Here is a 16076-nt window from a genome sequence, read left to right as displayed (position 1 = left end):
TGAAATAGGCCATGATTGGGAAAAACCACATATATACTTCAGCACCAGACGCTGTAATCTTTCAGAAATGATACAAATTAAAACAGGTATGAACAAGATAGGTCGTTGGCCAAATTCCCATAACAAAAATATTACACAGCGTTATTCACTTAACCGCTGTAACTTGTAAAGTTTTTCTTCTTTTTTTACATAAAGCTTTACCCTCCAGTAAGGAGGTGCATATGTAAGAACTCAGATAACGGCCTACCCAAAAACCCAAAATAAATTGCATGGCCGTGGTTGTGGAAATGCAGTTGAAGTTTTCAACTCTGATATTTGCATACAGTTTGTATACAAAGTCCAGTGATCCAGATTTCAAGGGCCCCTCTCCTCTTGAGGGAGCCCACAACCGCACGAAGGCACAGACCCAAAGTAATCCTGTAGGTTCTGGGATCCATAAGACCCGTACCCCAGGCGGGCTGGGCGGGCAGGCAAACCCGGCAACCCCGGCAAACCCTATTTCTGGACCGTGGTCTACCTTGTATCCTCTGAATAAGTATATGGCAAAGAAAGAACATGACTACTTTCATCTCATTCTCAGTTTGGCAACTTTTCCATTCTTAGGAAATAATGCATCAAACCAAACAGAATATGCCTTTTATACTCATATTACATGCCCAGAGCTTAATGTAACTTATTTCAGGCTGTGTTTACCAAGCCCCCTCCTGTTCAGTAAAAACAGCACATCGTATTCTACTCGCAGACTTATTCAAACAATGTCATCCTCTGCATCCTCTTCATTTGACTTAGACGACCCAACCGAAACAGCAGCCGCACAGCTCCTGTTCGAGATTGAAGATTTGGACCAGCAACCGCTACTCAAACGGCTTTCCACACGCCGTCTTCTGCTCTTAACATGTCCCAGCCTCGGGCTGCAGGTCTGCTGGTTCCTGTTGCAAACCAGTGGCACGGTACATCCCATCCAACCACTCTCATCCTAGCCATCATACTTACAACCGATTAACTCAGCCCTGCCTTCGTGCCATCGGTATAAACCCATCGTGGATCTCCCTTATATGGGCATTAGGTCCCATCTTCGGAGCGTTTTTTCAACCGGTAATCGGTCAGATAAGCGACGAACTACGACATCCATGGGGCCGCCGCAAGCCCGTTATGCTCGCCGGCGCCGGGACCGTTAGCCTTTCGGTATTGGTTATGGCCTACGCACTAAAGCTAGCCACGCCGGACGCCAGCGCTTGGCAACCTCGCGCTTTGGCCGTCACCTGCTTGTTGATAATCCTATTTGCCATAAATGCTTTTTCCGTAGGCGTCCGTGCCATCGTCGTCGACGTCTGCCCGGCCTCCCAGCAGCCCGCCGCCGCGGCGTGGGCCATGCGTTGGAACGTTCTCGGCTCCGCGGTGTTGTCCATGCTTGGTGTCGTTTCCACCCTTCAGGGCCGCCGCGATACCGACCCGGTGGCCATGTTTTTCAAGCTAGCCCTCGTCGCGGCCTTGCTGTCCACGGTTACCGTCGGGCTCGTGTGCGTATTGGTACCAGACACCACGCCGCCTCGATCAAAATACCAAGCCGGCGGTATCAGACGAGTCGTGACCATGTGTCAGGCGAGTGAGATTTATCGGCGGTGGGGACAGTTGCCGCCATTGACGGGTCAGGTTTGCGGCGTGCAATTAATCGCATGGCTAGGATGGTTTCCCGTATTATATTACATGTCTACGTAAGTTTCGGTGCCTGACTGTACCTGAGTATGGAAGTTGACTAACTCCTGCGCTAAAGATATGCATACGAAACAGGTAAAGCCTCATTCTATCTGCTCGCAATAATTTCATACTAATAAAAATACAGCATTATACGAAGCAGCTCATCATTTGAGACCAGAAGCCCGCGCAGAACACTACGCCTCTTATGCCTCCCTATCCTTCGCCTTGGGCACCCTCCTCTGCACGTTGATTTTAACCATCTTTACCACCACCCGCCTCCTTAACCCTGAGAACCTCCCAAAACTTTGGCTATCTTCTCAGCTTCTCGCAACCATCTCCCTGTTGCTGACGATTCCGTTGCAAACTACCACCGCGGCCTTCATCCTCCTTGCCCTCATCGGTGGGACCTGGGCCGTGACCATGTGGGTACCATTCGCCCTGGTCAACACCGAGTTGGCTTCCCTGTGCACTGGGGCTGCGGGGGCCCAGGGATTGCACAATATGGCTATAAGCCTCCCGCAGGTAGCGAGTGCGCTGGTCTGCGCCGTTGTGCTGGCCGGGCTGGACATACTGGGCATGGAGCATGGCGTAATTTGGCTGCTCCGTCTGGCGTCTATACCGGCTGGGTGGTCGACGTGGCTGATCTGGCGGCTGGACGATGATAGTGCGTGAAGCTCATTGTCTGTTCATAATGAGACTTTTGGCATTGAGCAATATTATTTGTAGTTGTCCAGTTAGAAAGCGAAGAATACAGAGAACGAAAGTATAATAGAAGCCACCGAATGAGATATCGATCTCTGTAACTTCCTCTTATCATGGCAAAGCAACAAGATGTACTAACTGGTCTGTTATTTTGCACGTTTTGAGATCTACCCTGCACTCAGACGTGAATTGTAAAGCCCCATTAGATACTGCCGTTATTTTTTTAATCAACAACTGAGCTGTGGCCGGATTCTGGACTTTCGATTTGTTAAAATATACAAGGTCAATCCTCGCCGGTACATTCAAGGGTACAGCATCTGTGCAAAAATATCGCAACCCAACGGATCTCGCCCCCACCTTGGCTTCGACCACCAATCTTTGGTGTAAGTCCACCAGCTCAATTCGAGGGCTACAAAAGAATTAAATACATAAAAATAAAAAATTTTACACACATTTTGATATTTAATATACCAATTTTTGGTATTACGTACAATTTAAACCCTACGCGGCATTAAATTGATAAAATGGTTAATTTTAGCCTAATCCAACCTATTTTATATGAATTGGGTTATAACGGTAAATTTTTCAATATTGGGCTGGTTTTTACCCAAATTTTGCAAATAAAAATATTTCCAATATAATATTTTTCAACAATTTCCATACGTGTTATATAGGGTTTAAATTTGGATTATAAACCGGCCAATTTATAAATTCGATAACGTTTTGGAAAATAAAATTTATAAACTTCCTAAATACGTAAATTTTGGCGTTATTTTGTTAAAAACGTTTTATTCCATTATATAATGGAAAAAACCCTTTTTGACGTTTTAATATAATTAGACGTAATATTTAAGGCTTTATACGTGCATCCGTTTTATTTGTTTTATTTGTTTATTTATTTATTTTCGGTGCAGGGTAGCCTTATACAATCGAGTCCGGTTAACACCCTTTAACGGAGTGTTTTCAATTTTTTTAAACGACTGCCATAAATTAAACGGTTACCGCGGCTTTCCATTTCGTTTTAAAGCGGATTTTAATTAATTCGAGGCAATTTACGTATTAAACGAACGAATACGCGTAAATCGTTATTTATAAATAATCTTGTTTTATTTTGGCCGGGTTTATTTTTGGATAAATAATTTTTATCCCATTTTTTCTCGGTACGGGAAATAATTAATTTTATAATACCGAAAATTTGTGTAACCTCCGTTAAATCTTGGTTTAATTTTTTCGCCTGTATTTTAACGGTACGCGTAATAGGATTAAAATTATTATATTTCTGGCGGTTTCCGGTTAATAATTTACCAAAATTGCACACGTACTGTAGATGTGTACTATATGTAGCTCAAGACTTTGTGACCCACCCATGACTTTGCAGCCTCCCCAACCCCAAAAGAGAGAGCTCACAATCGACAGTAAAGTAAATTTGTCGCCTGATTCCGGATCTTCAACGTGTTGAAAGACAGAGAAGAGGAATTCAAACCGCACACTTAACCAAGGGTTATCTTGTCTATTCTGTTGCGAATTTAAATACTGTTCACATTGCGTCATTTATTATCATCCAATCCGTCCGTACAGCCTGCAGCTTGTTGTATGTAGATGACAGCGGAGTACACGTTATGTTGCATTAAGAAACTAAAACAATAAAAAGGGGGTCCGCGGAGCTCAGAACTTTCCACCCCCCCCCCCCCCCCCCCCCCCCCCCAATCCCCTTTCCGATGGTTGATCGTACTTGAGTCGTGTGACATTCTACACCATTTTGAACGGGGCGCATATCCTGCACTCTTTCGTTGCCGCCAGAGGGGAGCTTTTCAAGACTGGAGGGGAGTGAGCGTTTTCAACAAAGGTGACGAGAGAATTATAGTTTTCCGTCTTACTGCAGAGACGTACACTCCCTTTTTTTCCACGGAAGCAGGAAGAATCTGATGACCGGACCGCGGAAGGCCCGAGCATGAGGTGAAAAACCAATGGTTTGTCCCGAACCGGAGTCAAGCATCCTGGACAGGCCAAAAGGCACTCGACGAAACGAAAACATTTCGACTTGAGGCATGTGCGGGGGACTGCTGCGCCCGGCTTTACGAAATCTTGGACTGCATACCTACCTACTTTATGTCCCTAGTTACTGTATGCTAGCACCATTATATATTATTAGAAAGCAATATTCTGGTTCCTTTTACTCAACCTAATGTTTCAACTTGCCAATACACCGGGCCAAAATGTCGTCCAATCTCCCAGCTCCAGCCGAGCCAACAACCGAAGGGCTGGACTTTACGGATAAGCCCTACCACACTTCTCGCATCGATCGCATGGCACTGTTTTACGAGAACGTTGAGCGGGTGCAGCGCTTTATTAACGAAAACATTTCGGTATGTTTATGCTTTAGTAACAATGTATCATTTGTACATGTTCGATTGCATATATGTGTGGATCATATGTATACCTATCTATACATGTGTCTTTGTGCTCAACTAACTATCCGCAGAGCTTTTCTGGTCTCAATGAAAAGGTTCTGTTCCTTTTTGGCGATGACGCCACTTTCCCTTGTCAACCAGTGTTTGTCGACGCTACCTCGATTCCACCCGTCGTCACAAGCACTATTCCGGACTCCTCCAATCCACCGCACAAAACAATCACCATCCTTCCCGAATACGTTGTCGACGCAATCGAGGGACGTATGCACACCCAGCATGCATTTGGTAAACGCGCCAAACCATCCACAAACGGCGCCATCCCCGCCTGTTTTAGTCCCGGTGGCGTTCCGGGGTTCTGCGATGGCGTCACGGACCCGGACGCGCTGCCCAAGCCGACCGAAGACGTGGAGCAGCTGAAGCGAGATCTCACGAGGTGGGGATACGCAATCTGCGCCAACGCATTATCGGACCAGCAGGTCCGTATCATCCGCACCGCGGTGGAAGAGCAGGCCGAAGCAGAGAGGTTGACGGGTGTTGGGCATTTGGACTCTGCACATAAAAAGGAGGGGGATCAACCGAACCAGCGTATTTGGTAAGTGGCTGTTCACATTCCCCGAGAGTTCTGGTATTCTTGTTCCCCATATTTCACACACAGATGCATGGCTAGTGTAAAACTAAACCAAATAGGAACCTTCCAAACAAAGGAGACGAATTCCTCGATCTTCTCAACCACCCGATTATCGACGCCGTTGGCCCATGGTTTCTTGGTGGTGGTTTCAGCCTTTTTACCATGTCAGCAAATGTCGCGCGGCCTGGGAGCTCCGGGATATATATGCACAGGGACCAAATGGGACTTACGCCTGATACCATTGCGCATCCATACGTATTAAATATGATGTGGTATCTTACTGATGTTACTGATGAGAAGGGGGCTACGAGGATCTATCCTGGAAGCCACGTTGCTCATGTGGTACCTGAGGAGATAAACGCTGTGGTAAGCATTTTCCAACCTTGATATTCTTGTTTGTCCCCCCCCCCNCCGGCAGACTACGTCAGAACTATTATACAATCGTTGCTCACATACAAAAAAAAACAGGGTAAATCAATCCCAGCGGCAGCACCCGCAGGCTCTTGCGTTCTACTCGATAGCAGAACTTGGCACTCCACCGGTGTGAACACAACAGCAGAGACCAGGCCAGTCATTCTGCAGTCGTTTTGTCGGTTTTTTGTGCGGCAGATTGAGAATTACCAGGCCAATTTGAGCGAGGAAGTCAAGGCTAAATTGTCCGACCGACAGCGCAACATTCTCGGCCTCCCAAATCTAGGGCCAGCTGGCAAGGGGCAGGGCTTTGCAGCATACAACTGGCCGGGCACACAAGTGGGCAGGATGAGAGTTGCTCTTGGGCCTCAGTAGGAGATTTATACGAGTCTAGTTCTAGATCCAGTGAGTTGCCGTTTGACCAGGAACAGTCCGTCTCATTTGAGTCTGGGATTTATTGTGCATAAAAGACGTTATTACGTACAATTGTCTTGTGACTTGTGGTGCCGGAGCTTTTATATAAAAGATGCGGTTATGTTTGAAAAGGTCTCTCTGCAAAGTTTTAGGCGGCGCGGCAGTAAAGGGTCCGCTCAAATTTCAGATCAAGCGAAGCAAAGAGGCTGACAATCAATTTCTGAAGGCGTAACGACTTTGCTTAATCATGATTACAGAGAATGAATGCTGGCAGACTGGGAAAGACAAAAAGGCCGTGGGCAGAAAGTAAAAAGAAAACAAACGCCAACAATTCGCATTGGTTGTGGCTGCTCTTGGAGATCGTATGGCCCGTCCGATTTTGATGCTTCCTATTCAATATATTTTGCTGAAGTTGGCCTGCTAGCAGAGAGTTTCCTCTTTCGAGGCCTTTGTGATTTGGAGGGGGGGTTGGCAGGCACAGGAAGTGAAGGAGAGACTTGTTCATACCCCTGGGGGCTACTAGGAGCGGCCAGGCTGCTGCCAATGGCTTCGCTGGAGGGTGAGCTTGCTTGGCGGCCGGGTGATGTTAATTCAAGTGGGTAAAAATATAAACCCGTTTCAATTGCAAATTTTGTTGAAAAAATTTATTATTTTAACTATTCGAATATTTAACACCTTATATTACTAGATATTTATATAAAGGTTTGAGTATGTACTATATAATCCAATATGACCCCCCGCGTGCCCAAAAATTTGAAATAATATTTAAAAATAAAAATATAATTAAAAAAATCAAAAAAGTCCAAAGTTTATTAGAAAACCAACCTTCATTTGCGAATTAAGGCCACCTATATTTCAATTCAACCAATTTAACTATTAAAAATATAAAATAAATCGTTATTAATTATTGTATTAATTATTATATTTATATATAAGCCGTTTATTTTTATATATTTATATAAATAAATAAATTACAAATAATATTTTACAAAAAGTTTTTATACGTAAATAATAATAAAATTATACTTGTTATTTTAAAAAATATAAGATTTATATATATTATTATTTATATATAAATCTTTAAATAAGGCGTTAAAAATAATACTATTATTATTTATTTTTATTTTTATTCTTAAACGGCGAATAAAAATATAATAATTAAATTATTAAAGCCCCTAATTTAAAATTTTATAAAAGATATTCATATTATATTTTTACCATTTTTATTTAATTAAATATTTGTAGTTAAAAAATACACAATATTTCAATTATATCGTCGTTAAATATACAATGCATGCACAGTGCGTATACTGTATAATTTCCTCCATATGCAATAATAATCGACAAGATGTCCTCAGATTAGAACGGGCACGATTCTTTCGGCCGATTTAATTGGTCGAAAAACCATGTGGCTAAAAGGTATATAAAGCGTCCGGTCCACCACTGCGAAGCAGGGGTGGTTTAGTTTAAGCATTGAGACTAGTTTTATTTGCTAAAAGGGGTAATAAAATCCGGTATAATTTCTATTGTAACATGCTCGCCTAAAAACTTGATTTTGGCCAAAAGTAATGGGGCCGAAAAGGTTTTTAACCGAAACGATAAGGAATGCGCGCAAAAAATTATAAGCCTTGTTTTTTTTCCAATGGCCCTTAACTTGACCCACATATAACCCAGTAGTAATATAATACACACCCTTTCCCTCCACAAACGGCCCCGTAATAACCATTAATTAACTAGTGCCACCCCCCTTATGCAAATAAAAAGCGTATGTGAAAAACCTTAAATACGCCCTCGATTATATCCGTATTACCAGGGTCGAGTCCACCATCCTTTATTACGACGCCCTCGGGCGATACGTTTTCCGAAACCCCTGGGAGGAGCACGCGGCCACGCGGAGGGTGCTGAAGCCCGACTTTACCGTTGGACCGAGGGTATTTGGCGAAGGCTGCACCTGGCCGGCGTCAGGCTTTGGGACGTGGCCATCTGGTTGGTGCACGAGGGCAGGCTTAAGCATCACCCCCTGCGCGTGATAGAGGGTGGGTTCGAGGTAATTATTGCCGGGATGGACATGATTAAGGAGAAGAAGCTTTCTGGGACCAAGATTGTGGTTCGGATGTAACGGGGGGTTGCAGTTTCTTTTCGTTTCTTTTGTTCTGTTTTCCTCTTAAGCAGGTATATATTCGCGATGCCATAATCCGCTGTACAGCTACCCGCTCACCGCTCAACAAGTATACCCAGCGAGGATCGGCCCTGTTGACTCGAGCGTAGGCATGATAGGGACAAACAGACACGGGATTCACTGATGGAGCTTGTCGAGTCACGTAACTATGGGTACACGGCAGATCCGAGTACCCTTTCCACCATGTACCCATTGCACATTCATCTAGGGGGTAGGTGTAAAGATCATTGTGCGATGTAATAAATAGCAATTCTGCTCGTCTGCTGTGTTATGAGCCGTCCTTGATATCTATCCCCATTTATACCTAATGACCCGGACTTTCGGTTCGCTCAAACCAATAAGGCCAACCCCCGTCATTACAGTTATCCCGTCGGTATAATTCAGGGGGAGAAATGTGAAATGGATCTAGTCTCGCTTGGATCTCTATTGGCAGCACCACTTATCGAACTCGGATCGTATGCTGCCAAGGTTTGAACTACAGGAATTATGCAGCCGCAGCAAAAGGAATACAAGGACTCGGAGGACTCGGAGGAGGCGGGCTTGATCGAGACGCCTTCGCCGCCTCCCAGGTCCAGCAGGTTCCGGAGGCTGGGCCCGATGTTTTTACTCTCGCTGTCGAATGTCATCTCGCTGTCGGCGCTGCTGCTTCTGATCATCCGCCACGACCAGACTCCATGTCCCCCATGTGTGATGAATCAGCGTACAAGCTGGACCGCGCCAGAGAGTAAATTTTATGGAATAATTGCGGTGCTAGTTTCCAAAGTGGACTTTTTGCTGACGTTTTCTGTTGCGCAGTCCCCGTCACCAAGGTCCTAGAGGCAGCAAACATTTACACGCGACCGCCGGACGAAGATGAGCTAAAGGCCTGGAGCCACCTCATGCCGGGTAAAAACGACAAAACCGCATTCCCCTGTGGACAAAAAGATTTGGAGAGCTGACAGTTTCACAGTGGGTCGCGGGCTCGTCATGGTTAACAGCAGCGGTTTGCCGCCGCAGCCGGGGCTGGATCCAAAACTGCCCCGGGGTGCGTCGGGGTGGACGGGGGTTGCGCACCAGCTGCATTGTCTGGTAAAATATCCCGTCCTGCAAAATGAATGTTTTTTTTTAAGTCCATGTTTTTGCTAACGAAAAGGATTCCAAAAAAAAAGTACTCCACCAAACACGCGTTTTACGACCTTTATTACAACCGAACCGGCGATAAGACAACCCCCCTTTTTGGCGTGTCGTGGCAGCTCGAGCATCTTAACCACTGTTGGGACTACGTGCGGCAAACTATCATGTGCAACCCGGACCTGACGGTGGAGTGGCGCGGCGCGATGGAGGGCACGGGGTGGGGATACGAGCGGCAGTGCAAAAAATGGGAGCCGATTTACGATTGGTTGGAAAAGCACCGTATTACCAATGACCGCGGGATTATGGCCACGGGGTACGAGTCAAAGCCGTTGGACGTCAGCGAAATCCCGGGTGTTTGGTCTAATAAAGATATCGAAAATATAGATGTATAAATGGACTGGGAGGTGGCAGTAGCATTTGTATTTTGATTTTTTCATCTTTTAAACACAGCTGCATACAGGACAAAAAAAGACCAATGCGGACTAAACAAAGTAAATTACTTTATAAATTCGGCAAACTTCTCCCTGCTCCCCTGCCCCGCCTGCAACTTCTGGTACAGCCCCTCGAGCTTCACCGCGTTCTCCTCGGTCTTGGTCCTTAAAACGAGGTGCTTCAAATTGAGCGGAAACTTGCGGCCCTCGGGCAGGATTATAGCCGTCTCGAGGGGGATTTGAATCTCCTTGACCACCTGCCTGTTGAGCGGCTGGATGGCCATCTCCCAGACCTCCTTGGCCAGCTCGACGCGGTCCCTGCCCGCGACGGCATCCGCGCTCATCTAACTCTATAGCTCATTGCCATGAGCAGCTAAATCCAAGGTCTGTTCCATGGATGCCCTCGCACAAGGTGCGTGGCACCCCTAGCCCACCTAGGGGTTTCTTAACCTCAGATCGAGGCAACACACATCAGGGGCATAATCAAACTCCGCTTTGTCCTGCTCCATCCTCCGTTTATCGTTGGATCGGGCATAGATTTAGCGGTGGTTAGCTTCGAATATTGGACACCACCAGGATGTGAGGCTGGGAATTGAAGTTTTCTCGCATCGATCAAGCGTTCTTTTGAGAGACTAGCTTGTCTTTGCCCAAATACAAAAGTCTGTAATGAATTCGCTACATCTTTGGCACGCTCCATCACAGGATTATCAAGCGGCGAAGGACAGAAAATAACGTATTGTTCATCGTTATGTGATCAAATAGTCATTCAGAGTCATCAATCCTGTTCACGGACATGCTGGACGCCAGTTGAATCATTGTTATTCCAACATCGAGAAACCCGTTTCAAACCTGCTCTTAACTTCAGTCCAAGACTCCTCTTTAAGAATCGGGGACATCATTTCATTCACCGACCTCCAGAAACTCTGCCACTTTGTCCTGCATTTTCAAAGTCCGGTTCCCCAGTTGTTCCGCCACTGCCAACAGTGCCAAGTTTCCTGCTCCTCTGTGGAGGTCTTTGTGGAAGACAGCATCCTAGCCCATTCGTCTCAAACCTCGGCAGCAAACGCCGTGGGGCCTCCCCGCCTGCTCCCATTAAAAAGCCATTTCAAACCCGCTAAGAACGAGCGTCGATGGGTCTCCCTATGGGCTGAGTTTGAGATTGACCAAGCTAATCTGACGCGTAGTCACAAGGGCACAGCAAATAGATATAAAATGTAGATTTTCACGCATGCGGCACGCTCTCAAGCCTCGGCACAACAACGAGTACCTCGAAAAAGTCGAGTTTGGCGATCTAGGGGTTAATAAAGGTCTCCATATGCGTTCCGTGTCCGTCCGGGATGGCAAAACGGTGGTAGCAAATCTAACAGTCGTCGATACCTGGGACGTTGATTATATGGCCGGTGTCGCTCAACTCGGGCCGTTTAGTGCGAGGAGTAGGGGCGGTGGGCTCCAGCGAAAAATGCAGTATAATTCAATAATAGCGAAATGCTTTCCATTAGTTCTCATAATACCTTTACGTTCATCTGCCACGACTTGCCGGCTTTAATTCGTAATACCTCGCCATACACTAACCATTTGCAAATTAGCATTACGTTCGAGCTGCATGCCATGCTACCTTCTACAATTGCAGAAAACTTCCAAACAGAGTAGTCTCAGTGCTCAGACTAGACCCCCCTGCGTTGCAGGGTGGACCGGGCGCTCCATGTACCTTTCAGCCACACGGCTTTTCGACCAATTAAATTGGCCGAAAAAATCGCGCCCGTTTTAGTTTAAGGACATTTTATCGATTAACGTCGCGTGTAACAGAAATCGCAAAGTATACGCATTATATATGTGAAGGGGTAGGCCAACGGCCCTGCAACTGTTGGGTTCCCAAATGGAGTTATTATTAAAGCTGAAGGGTAAAGGTGTAAGACCGTTGTTTGTTCGTGCTGGGAGGGTGTTTATATAAGGGAGGGTCACGTGTGTCCCCGTCGTTCTAACACGTCATGTGATACGTGCATTCAGCACGAATCCGTTACAATAACCGATTTTTAAAGTTTTTCGTTGGAAATTATGGTAAATTTAATAGGTTTGGGAAAATAGGGGCTATTTCCGGAAATAACCCTTAATTTGTAAAAAAAAAAAAAAAAAAAATTATTATAACGTTATTAATATAATTTTTAACGCAATTTACGTAAAATAAAAATTATAATAGTTTATTGCTATACCGGGCTTATAATTGACGCATACTAACGAACACGTGCAGGCAGAATTAATAGGGTAAAAAAGCCATATATTGGGTTGAATAGCGTTATTTAGCCAAAAAAGCGCGGAGGCTCTTTTATCCTGCTTTTAACGCTGATTCAGCGTTCGCTGTCATGTGATGACTCGATCTATCGGATTATCTAATGCGACAATATGGCAGACACCGAAATGAGTGGGGTATTCCGCCGATGCAAAGCAAAAAGAGCAGGCAGTGACGCATGTCAGCCGAAGACCGATATAGTTTATGCTCTGCTAAATGCGATTATGATAATTGTTATCAATGACGGGTAAACAAAGGCTGTAGGTTAATGGTGAATGTGGACCATCGTCGCGTACTCAAAAGGGAAGTAACTGGTGAAATAATGACCAAGTCTGGTCGTTTTTGGTGGGGCAAGTCGCAAACGGGCTGAAGCCTGCGGTTTGTAGAGTGGAGACGGACAAAAGGAAGTCACGCACACTAACATGTCACGTGCAAAAGCAGTCGCAACGGTTATTATAACTTCTGGTTAGTACATGTCACATGTTTAAAGTACAAATTGTTCATCGGCGACACATTTTCTGGCATCAAAGCAATGTATTTATTATGTGGGGGGTTTTTTTTTTTGGTAAAAAAAAAAAAAGTTAAAAAAAAAAAAAACAGACAAACAGAAAAAAAAAAAAAGAAAAACCCCAGCCCAGCTACTGCTGCTCGCGCTCCTTCTTCTCCTTCTTTGCCGCTTGCACGGCGGCTAGGCGGGCCAGGAGCCGCGCCTCCTCGTCGTCGTCGACGTCCATGCCGTCGTCGGGAGTGGCGGCGGCGGCGATGGCGGCGGCGGCGGCGGCTTCTTCTCGTCGTTTTCGGCGACGCTCGGCATGCACCGAGGTTCCCTGACCCTATCAAAATGTTAATATATGAAAGCACCTATAAATAGCAAAACACATGTAATATACCCAGTTCTTGTCGACCCCTTTCGGGCCCTTTGCGGCCTTGTTCTTGGGGCGGCGGGGCGGCGGGCGGCGGGCGGCGGCGGGGGCCGGGGCAGACGGTGTGGTGAACGAAAAAGTGCCACCGTTAAAGGTGACACCGGACCACTGGTTCACGGGAGCCGGGGCCGGGGGCGCGGCGGGGGCGCGGCGGGCGAGGGGGCGGCGGGCGGGAGGGCGGCGAGCAGCAGGGGCAGGCGTGGGCGGAGCGGCCGGGGCAGCGACGGGGGCAGCGACGGGGACAGCGGGCGCGGCGGGGACAGCGGCAGCAGGCGCAGGCGGGGAAGGGGGAGCGTTGGTGAGGCCGTCCATTTTGACGGCTGTTGCTGTTGCTGTTGCTGTTGCTGTTGCTGTTGCTGTTGCTGTTGCTGTTGCTGTTGCTGTTGCTGTTGCTGTTGCTGTTGCTGTTGCTGTTGCTGTTGCTGTTGCTGTTGCTGTTGCTGTTGCTGTTGCTGTTGCTACTGCTGTTGCTGTTGCTATTGCTGTTGCTGTTGCTACTGCTGTTGCTGTTGCTATTGCTGTTGCTATTGCTGTTGCTGTTGCTGTTGCTATTGCTATTACTATTACTATTACTGTTGCTATTGCTGCTATTGTTGCTGCTGCTATTGCTATTGCTATTGCTGTTGCTATTACTATTGCTATTGCTATTGCTATTGCTGTTACTATTATTATTGCTATTATTATTGCTATTACTATTACTATTGCTATTGCTATTGCTATTGCTATTGCTATTGCTATTGCTGTTGCTATTACTATTGCTATTGCTATTGCTATTGCTGTTACTATTATTATTGCTATTATTATTGCTATTACTATTACTATTGCTATTGCTATTGCTATTGCTGTTGCTATTGCTATTGCTATTACTATTGCTGTTGCTATTGCTATTGCTGTTATTGTTACTGTTGCTGTTGCTATTGCTATTGCTGTTGCTGTTGCTATTGCTATTGCTGTTGCTGTTGCTGCTACTGTTGTTGTTGTTGTTGTTGTTTTTGTTGCTGTTATTGTTGCTGTTGCTGCTGCTGGGCGGCAGACAAATCTTTTTCTTTTAAAAAAACAAAAAAAACAGCTTGTTGATACAAATTTAGAGGTTGAGGGGAGAAGAAGGACAGGAGTGAACTGGGATTTGGAGGAAGGGGGAGGTCTTTTATAAACATGGGAGGCCCCTTCTCTCCAAATCAGTTCTTTCGACTTTTATCCCAACAAATGTGACTCAACAGATTAGTGTACTGCCTGCAATACGTCAAGGAAACTACGTGATTCATAGTTTCGTAACCCCCTATCGTACCTTCCCAAACGATATTGGGAAATCCGAATTCAACACGTAGCAACTTCTCGGTTTCCGCTTCATCTACTCAGTTGTAAGTACAGTGTGGGCTACAAAAGGCAGCTACTAGGGCGGTTCCCTCTGCAATTAAGGCAGGTGACTCGAAGTTGTTATAACGACCATCTGGTACTGAGGGAGTGACCCAATAACTCAGGGGAGAATTTTCCGTATTAGAACTAGCTGACTTGCTAATAAACCTGAATAATGATTAACTATACACTCACCTGTTAGCGCTAGATTTCTTTCAATAGTAGTCGTTTCTAGAGGGATTGCGGGTTTGTCTGCGGGCCCCATTTGTTGCGCAGGTTGGTTACCTACCTAGTTTGGAAACGCCAGTTTAAAAGGATAAAACCCGGGTATCGAGCAGTTTCTAAATAATCGAATGCAGAAAGCGGTTGGCTGGACATTTTTGCCTAGCCTGGTTAATATCTTGTATAATACAAGTGATCCAGCTTTAAACCAGACGTACACAATATAATAGAATAATCGGAAACATACGATAATTGTACATTATACATCCGTTTTAAAAACAAGTTAGACTAGTTATAGGCCTTTTAAAGGCTTTATACATGTTAAAACTCTGGGCTATTATTGGTTTTAAAAAAAAGAAACCCTTAAACAAGGACCAGGGTAATAAAAGCAGGCGGACGTTTCTGTATAATGCGGTATTATTTAGGGGTATCACGTGAGCCTTGTAATTATTGCGCCTCTTCCGGTTCTTTTTTCTTTTTTTTTAATGAAAAAAAAATCTCGGAGTCAAATTATGCTAATGTAAATTTGGAAGCTCAGAAATTTGCATTTCTACCTTAGGTATCTACCTAGTTGTCAACCCAAGGTAGGTGTACTATACTACCTAGGTAGGTATGTTACACCTGCCCAGGTACCTAGGCAAGGTAGGTAGGTACCTTCGAGATGGTATCCTCAACATTCACATCTCCATTGAACGTATTATCAAAAGCGCAAAACCTTGGTGGTCTGACGTTCTCTTCTGCCTCAAGCAGGAATCATACCTCTAGACCATTGAGCCACTTGAATTGTTGTTTGCTGATCTTTTAGAACAATCTATGATGTTGTGGGTAGAGTTATCATGGAACAAACTGGATTTAAAACAACTACGAAGCCTCCTAAAGTTGTTCGGTTTCAGCGTCAATCTGGACATGATACTCTTAGGTAAGAAGAGCACTAATAAGGTCACGCATACATTGGGTTCCCAACATTCAAGAGTATTTTGTATTATGTTCCACTATATTGGCTTATTACAAAGTTGTTTCCCTCATTTTTTTTTCTTTTTTTCTTCTTCAAAAACTTAGGTGGTAAGATGCAAGTAATTAGAGTTTGTGACATCTATTTTCCCCATACAAAATTGAGTGATCCATGTTTATAAGTGATCCGGATTTTTGGGACCCTTTATTTAAGAGGGCCCACAGAGGACAGCCTCTGAGTAGTTGTGGGTTATTTAGAGTTCACTCGGTGTTAACTGCCTTAGCTTCTTTGCTGGTAAGTCCTCCAAGCAGGCTGCTACTTTGTAATACCGATAAAGAAATTACATGTG

The 16076-nt window shown here is 45.2% G+C and overlaps 5 protein-coding genes across 5 annotated transcripts; 4 read left to right on the top strand and 1 right to left on the bottom strand.

The window, feature by feature from the left end:
• Positions 1–755: 755 nt before the first annotated feature.
• Positions 756–2370, top strand: PgNI_08277 (uncharacterized protein; the record flags this gene model as incomplete). The annotated part of the gene is made up of 4 exons (XM_031128276.1): positions 756–950; positions 1009–1715; positions 1775–1791; positions 1844–2370. 4 exons carry the CDS (start codon positions 756–758, stop codon positions 2368–2370), a joined length of 1446 nt encoding a protein of 481 aa, XP_030978792.1.
• A 2246-nt stretch (positions 2371–4616) lies between these two features.
• PgNI_08276 (uncharacterized protein) lies at positions 4617–6225 on the top strand (the record flags this gene model as incomplete). The annotated part of the gene is made up of 4 exons (XM_031128275.1): positions 4617–4766; positions 4883–5403; positions 5499–5805; positions 5908–6225. The coding sequence occupies 4 exons, from the start codon at positions 4617–4619 to the stop codon at positions 6223–6225; spliced, it is 1296 nt and encodes a 431-aa protein (XP_030978990.1).
• Positions 6226–8929: 2704 nt separating this feature from the next.
• Positions 8930–9948, top strand: PgNI_08275 (uncharacterized protein; the record flags this gene model as incomplete). The annotated part of the gene is made up of 4 exons (XM_031128274.1): positions 8930–9167; positions 9239–9328; positions 9393–9511; positions 9592–9948. 4 exons carry the CDS (start codon positions 8930–8932, stop codon positions 9946–9948), a joined length of 804 nt encoding a protein of 267 aa, XP_030978989.1.
• A 2748-nt stretch (positions 9949–12696) lies between these two features.
• Positions 12697–14315, top strand: PgNI_08273 (uncharacterized protein; the record flags this gene model as incomplete). The annotated part of the gene is made up of 4 exons (XM_031128272.1): positions 12697–12723; positions 12908–13096; positions 13169–13855; positions 14286–14315. The coding sequence occupies 4 exons, from the start codon at positions 12697–12699 to the stop codon at positions 14313–14315; spliced, it is 933 nt and encodes a 310-aa protein (XP_030978993.1).
• On the bottom strand, positions 12913–13509 carry PgNI_08274 (uncharacterized protein; the record flags this gene model as incomplete). The annotated part of the gene is made up of 2 exons (XM_031128273.1): positions 12913–13107; positions 13165–13509. The coding sequence occupies 2 exons, from the start codon at positions 13507–13509 to the stop codon at positions 12913–12915; spliced, it is 540 nt and encodes a 179-aa protein (XP_030978988.1).
• Positions 14316–16076: the final 1761 nt, after the last annotated feature.

The sequence above is a fragment of the Pyricularia grisea genome (genome assembly GCF_004355905.1).
Source record: "Pyricularia grisea strain NI907 chromosome V map unlocalized Pyricularia_grisea_NI907_Scaffold_6, whole genome shotgun sequence".
NCBI lineage: Eukaryota > Fungi > Ascomycota > Sordariomycetes > Magnaporthales > Pyriculariaceae > Pyricularia > Pyricularia grisea.
This window is presented reverse-complemented; position numbering and strand designations above follow the sequence as displayed.